Genomic DNA, 6835 nt, shown 5'->3' on the forward strand with positions numbered 1-6835 from the left:
GATCCTTGATTTTGTTGAAAAGGGTTTCCTCTGAGAGATGCTCCTGATTTTTTTTTTTTAAATAGATTTTCCCCTCCTATCCTAGGCTCAACTCCGAATGGATTGGATTGCAAGTTTGCACGTGAGAAAACCGTTTGGCTTGGCTTGGACCCCTGCCGCCCCCCCCACCCCCTCCACACACACCCCAATCCAGGGGTCGCCTTTATCACCCTCTGCTTGCAACTCTAAAAGAAGTTGCCCACCTCCTGCGTAACAGCCCAGGGTTGAAATAATTCCTCTAGATGAAAGATCAATTCCGTTTTCAAAACGAGAATAGTTTCCTTTTTTAAATTTTCTCCACATGGTACAAAATAAACAGAATTTGCTTTAAAAAAAAAAAAATCATTAGCTGTGGCCAAATTCGAATTCCTTCTACAGCCTGTGTGTTCAAGGGTAGAAACATTGTATCTCTTCGGGCTTCTGGGCCGGCAAGCGAAGCTGGGGGCTTGGGGCAGGGGGGGCGGGTTGGGGACAAATCTGCTGTGAAAGTTGAGGAAATTGACAGACTGCGAGGTGAAGAGGGGGACCGTCACCAGGTCCTGGCTGAAGGAAATTGGAAAACAAAAGTGCATCTTCTTACCCTGCCTGGGTGGAGGGAATCCTGAGGGAGGCGGTTTATTTTACTCAAAGAAACCCTAAAGAATTTTTTTTCCTCCCTCCAATGTCGATTGCAATATGATTTCACATTTACATGTATCTGTTGTTTTAATCCCCTTCGTCTGCGCTAATCTCGAAATAGATATTTATTAATGGGGAAGAAAGATCGGGAAGGAACGATTCATTTGCAGGACTTGTTTTGCTGTGTGAGGAGCCGAAAGCACCAGTCCTCTCTCGACTTTTCCCTGCGCCCAGAGCTCCTGCATCCCGCTGATCCCACGATCACCATTGTCCCCGACCTGGCCTTCGGACTAAGGGAGTGTTCGGAACAAATTTATATTCGGCTTCCTCCGGTCTCCCCGCCAGTGCGCTGGTGGGAACTCTCGGTCAAATGAGGAGAGGAGTGCCAGGGGCATGCCAGGCAGGGGCGGGGGGCGGTCTACCCGCGCGCTCACCCCTCGCAGAGACCCTTCCCTTGCCCTCATTCAAACGCACACCTTAATGGGAACCTGAAAGACTGCTTTTTTACCCCAAATCAAATACTTGAAAGTCGGAACTCCCAGTGCTAAGTGTTGGGGCTGCCTCCTGCCACTTGAACAATTACTGAGCCCAGAGTAATCAGATGATTAGGTGTTTTTAATGGAAATACTTCAGTCTTTTTTTTTTTTTTTTGTCAGATCCTAAGTAACCTGACACTAATATACATAATAAAGACAAGTGATTTGTTAGCCCTTCTCTTAGGTCCTTTGACCTGAGGTTTTGCCTGGGAGTGTGGGTGGGTGACTGTAACCCCTCAAGGACTACCTGGGCTCACCATTGAGGTCCTGCCTGGAAGCACTCCTTGCAATGGGGTCCTTCTTCCACCGCGTGGGAGAGAAGAGGCTGAAGAGCAAACTTCTGGAGAAAGCTGGATTCCATTCTTTTTTTTTTTTTTTAATAAAAAGGAGGGGAAAGTGGGAAGAGGAAGAAAAAAGGGACATTAACAATAGAGATAAATCTCAGGGGAGGAATCTGATAAGTCATACATCTACTTAGTATAAATATATACTATTAAAAGCCATGTAAAACTACAATTTAGAATAATTCTAAGCCATATTGGAAATCATTACTTTTCTTTTTTTTTATAATTGACTTTAAGAATGATGATCTTGAATGCTCCTCTTCTGTAGGTAAACGGTCTGTAATGGTATGGGGGAGAAAATTATTGTATCTAGCTATTCTCATTGTAATAGAGACTCCAGTTAGGAAAGAGGGGAGTCTGTAAACAACTGTGAAAATTTACTTTTTTGCATCTTAAAGTAAGAAGTGGCTGTGGTCATGCTGGATAGTTATTGCCCCCCCCCAAATATGCAAAATAGAAAGACATGCACCTCTGGGAGTATGGATGTGGAAACCCAAGTAAGTGGTGGCTTTTCCCTCCTCTGCGTGCAATTGCAAGTGACTCCTGCATTCAAAGTCTTGCTTTAGGCACACATTCAGAGCACCATCCAAAGCAGTTTATCTTAATATAAGTAAAAGTCTAGTGTTGGTTCAGGGTATTGTTTGTTTCCAATTTCATCAGACCGAAAACAGGGGGCTGTGACACTTAACAATATTAAAGCAGAAAAGCTGGTAGTGAGGTTGCTTAGTCCTCTTAACACCTCCACCTTTACCTTTGTAAGGAAGTCCAAAGGCTGTTGGGACTGGAAGTTTTTTTTTGTGCTCTGAGGTTCTCAAGCACTTTCACTCTTAAAAAAAAAAAAAAAGTCTCATAGTTCTTTAAGAAATTGAGCCTGAACCATTGGAAGCTAAGAGATTTCTTCCTTTTCTGATAAATGCTTGTGCTCAGCATCCTCAAATTTGGCTGTCTTTATTTACTTCTATATTAGTTCCAATTACGTGCAGTGTAAACCAGCTTTTTGATTAACAAAACAGCAGAGCATTGGTTAAGAACACTTAAACTTCAAAAAAAATTCCCCTGGGAAGTGGGCTCTGAATTGGTTAATAATGTGCAGTACTTGCTAAATTGCTGACTTCCAGATGTGGAAAATATCTTTCTTGTTTAGGACCTATGTAACCTGATTGGATTACGACAGAAGCGTCACGTTGAAAGCTTTTGAGTGATTATTTAATTAACCATACAGTAGAAAGCTGTATTCTCCAGGAAATCCCTTCCATATTTACATAACCAATCCCTTCAGAGCAAAGGTGGAGTCTTTTCTTTTTAATTTTACTTTAATTGCAATATCAGAAAAATATATTCTCCAAAACTTAGACCCCATGCCGTTTAATATCATACTCTTCCTTCCCTGCTAATTCCTCTATGGCCTTTCTCCTTTTCCTCCTACACACACTCCCTCACTTTGTAGTGAGGTCTCCGTGAGATGTAGAGAGATTCAGAGATCAGTCAACCCAGCGCTCTATGTTAATTTACTTAGAGACCCTTTTTAAAAATGCCAAACTACTTTTTAGCTTGAAGATCCCATCCAGAAATTCATCATACACTGTACACCCCAACACACACACCCTGAGATGCAGTTCACATGCAGCAATTTTTTTTCTGGCTCTGCCATCTAAAAAGAAAAAAAGAAAAGAAAAGAAGAAAAAGGGCAAAGAATTTAGTTCCAGAAGGCGTGCTGAGAAATCCACACAACTTAATGTGCATCTCAAATCTGGTCATTAGAAATATCTGTGTAAGAAGAGGCGATCTGGATTAAGGACCCGGGATCTTTCCCTTTAACTTTCGCCCCTTAGAGTTCTCCAGTTCTGTGAATGGTGTGCACCGTTTTCCGCCCTGTACTCTGTAGGATTTAGTGATGAGGATAATGATGCCAAAGGCTTGACGGGGGGGGGGGGGGGGGGGGGGGGGGGGGGGGGGGGGGGGGGGGGGGGGGGGGGGGGGGGGGGGGGGGGGGGGGGGGGGAGAGAGGAAGGGAGGGAGGTGGAATTTCATTTCTTCCACTAAAGCGTTTGCGGAGACTTCAAGGTATAATCTATCCCAGATCCTTTCCCAGAGAGAAACTTGGCGATCACGTTTTCACATGATGCTCACGCTCAGGGCGCTTCAATTATCCCTCCCCACAAAGATAGGTGGCGCGTGTTTCAGGGTCTCTCCTCTCTCTCCTACAGAAAAGAAAAAGAAAAAAATGTCATTAGAAGAGGCGTAACACGTCAGTCCGTCCCCAGGTTTGTGTTTCCTGGAGTGGCCGAAAGAGATCAGTTCTAACCTGCTCCGCAGGAATAACGGTCCTGCCTCCCGACACTCTTGGCGAGGTTTTGTACAGTTTGCTCCGGGAGCTGTTTCTTCGCTTCCACCTTTTTCTCCCCCACACTTCGCGGCTTCTTCATGCTTTTTCTTCTCACCATTTCTGGCCAAAACTACAAACAAGACTTCGCAGGTAGGTTTTTTTCCCCTTTTCTCTCTTTTTATTCCTTTTTGGTATGGTCACCCCCCCACCCTCCTTTTATGATTTTTCTCCTTTTAAGTGGGGATGTGAGTCTGAAGTGAGAAGGAGTGTCTGTGGGCAGGAATTTCAGGTGGGTTTAGCTCCTTTATGGCAAGCTTTTCCCCAGAGTGACTTCTTTGATTTCTCTGGCACTCCGGCACTCTCTCCTTCCTTTTCTCTTCTTTTTTCCTCCCCCAAATACTGTGCCCTGTACCTGTCCATTCAGGTAACCAAAGGTGCCTTTTGCTACCCAGCCTAGGAAAAGTTTTATTGAGAACTATATGGTGGAATGAAAACTCTTCAAGGGGAGTGATTCTGCTCTATTTTTGCAGCTAGTGCCAATTCATTGTATTCAGCAATTAAAACTTGGCAAATACCTGTTAATAATTACAAAACTTGATCGATACAAACCTACCGAATTCAAGGGCCAGTCTTTCTCTTAGACATGGAGTGCAACCTCTCCCACCGGAGAAGGCTGTTTTCTAAGCAGAAAGTTGCCTGTTTTTGTCTGCTTAGCGAGTTTCATTTCTTTATTTTATTCTTTGTGTGTGTATATATGTGAAGTAACACCTCACTTCTGTGATGATAAATAAAGAAGTGAAAGTCCTCATGGAACTTGAGTCGTTTACCAAAGTGTGTGTGGTGGGGGGGGGGGGGGTCACTACAGCTGGGAAGAAAGCTGCTGTCAGGATATCAGAGTTTTAAAATTAAGGATAACTTTTAAAATTGTATTTTAAATGACAAAGTAATATAGACAAGGATTTCACAGGAGACACATGCACACACGTATCCCATTCCATACTTTGGCACTGAAAAGTCGAGAGAGATAACAGGAGTTCCCAGGAACAGTGATGAGCCCGGCTAACATGAATGTGTTTATCTCCCCCTACTTAAGTATTTTACATGCTCCCCTAATAATGATGAAGGCATGATTACTAACTCCAGAGTTAGAATAACAGGCAAAGATAAAGTTTACAGCACAAATGCCCCCTCTCTCTCTTTCTCTCTCTCCCCCCTCATGCTCATAAAACTAGCAGCTTACTTTATTAAACATGTATTTATATGCAATCGTGTGTAAGTCCCAGCATGAATACAGACAGGCCAGCTGTTTCATCCCAGACACTTGTGTGACCGTTCCCTTATTTCAGGATTTTTCCGAACCATTTCCAAGCAATAGAACGCCAAGAAATGACAAAATGTGTCAAACATAAAAGTCACTCCCTATGCCTAGGTTAAATTCAAGGTGCTTTTTAAATCGCCCACTTCCCCTTCTCTCTGCCCCCCTCCCCTCTCAGCAAATGTGTGGAAACTGATACTCACTTTCCAGGTTTTCTGCAAAGCTTCTAGCACAGGAGACAATAGGTGCGGGGCGTGGGGACTGAGTGTGCTCGGCAGAGAAAGGGTTAATGGCCCTTGTGTTACAGTTTGCATCTGTTACATCTTTTATAGCCCCTGTTTAAACTAATCCTCGAGGCACAGCATCTTCCTAACCTCCATCGAGTTTCGGGATTCTCCTGCTCTCCTGCCTGCCTCCGAGGTTCCCCTTCTCCAAGTTTTGACAGTTTCAGCTGAAAAAATGCAGCGCCTCTCTCGATTTTTAGGTACAAAAGTTTCGAAGCCAGAAAGGATACGATCATTTAGTAGAGCTTAAAAGTATTGCCGTAGCGGTTGGACTTTCTCTTTCCTTTATGAGGGGATCAAAAAAAAAAAAAATTCTACTGGCACTATTTAAGGGAACCAGTGTGGGGGAGCATGTGTGTGAATGAGGTGGGGGAAAATACTTAAGTAAATATTGTCAAAGTGGCGGGGGGGGGGAGATTGGGGGGGAAGCGACAGTGTCCAAAGAGGCTTATAATTATACTTCTTATTTCGGCGTGAAACGGGAAATCTTAATTTGGGGGCGGGGGACTGGGGGGAGGCAGAGACAGTGCCTCGATAAACTCCAAAAGGGGAGGGGAGGGGGCGCGAGGCGAGTGGGCTTCCTATAATTACTATTATCAATTTGCCCGAGTGTGCTTCATCCGGGGGCTGCTTCGCGTTGTTTGTTTGTTTGTTTCCTCTGGGGAGTGGGGTGGTTGGGGGGGGTGGGGTGGGACAAGATGAGAGCGAAAGCAAGCCTCGCCTCACCCCAAGTTCCCGAGCCGGGCTGAGGACTTTTCTGCGGAAAGGGTCCGCCTAGCCCTGAGTCAAGCAGCCTTACTGTACCGCCGTGTGTGCATTCCCTCATACGGTCAGGAGTTATGACTCATTTTGAAGATGTAATTCTTGTCTCTCTGATCCCCTCGCGGGTGCAACACTCCAAACAGTAACAAACACAAAGCGCCTCGGGGCCCAGGCTGGGGGCGGGGGGCGGGGAGGGGGCCGCCGAAGTTTCGCTTCGGCGTTGGGGGGGCGCGGATGGGTGCTCGCCGGGGCCCTGGCCCGGCTCCCCTGGGCGGCCCGCGCGCGTTTCAATGGGCGCGGGCGATGCCCACATTGTCGCTGTGTTTGGTTGCTAGATCGAGCCTGCGTGCTGCCGAAGCAGGGCGCCGAGTCCATGCGAACTGCCATCTGATCCGCTCTTATCAATGAAGCAGCCGATCATGGCGGATGGCCCCCGGTGCAAGAGGCGCAAACAAGCCAATCCCAGGAGGAAAAACGGTAAGAAGCGGCCCGAACCAAACTTTTCCGGGCCACTCCGCGGCTGGAGACCCGGGGAGAAGGAGGGGGAAAGGGAAAGGGAACCGAGGCGGCGGCGGCGGCGGCGCCCGGGGCTCGCGGGCGAGCCTCTCTCC

General features: G+C 46.3%; 1 protein-coding gene across 4 annotated transcripts in view; it reads left to right on the plus strand.

Moving 5' to 3' along the window:
- The first annotated feature begins 3625 nt into the window (after positions 1 to 3625).
- Positions 3626 to 6835, plus strand: part of ZEB2 (zinc finger E-box binding homeobox 2) — a 130201-nt gene continuing 126991 nt past the window's right edge. The window contains exons 1-3 of one of the 4 annotated variants that reach the window (XM_029934631.1): positions 3626 to 4013; positions 5511 to 5662; positions 6560 to 6701. In XM_029934631.1, the coding sequence (XP_029790491.1) occupies positions 6629 to 6701 (73 nt within the window). In that variant the 5' untranslated portion in view covers positions 3626 to 4013; positions 5511 to 5662; positions 6560 to 6628. Of the gene's footprint in view, positions 4014 to 5510; positions 5663 to 6293; positions 6367 to 6559; positions 6702 to 6835 lie in introns of those variants that run through there. The other 3 variants (XM_029934629.1, XM_029934632.1, XM_029934633.1) reach the window with 3 other exon arrangements.

The sequence above is a fragment of the Suricata suricatta genome, chromosome 3 (genome assembly GCF_006229205.1).
Source record: "Suricata suricatta isolate VVHF042 chromosome 3, meerkat_22Aug2017_6uvM2_HiC, whole genome shotgun sequence".
Lineage (NCBI taxonomy): Eukaryota > Metazoa > Chordata > Mammalia > Carnivora > Herpestidae > Suricata > Suricata suricatta.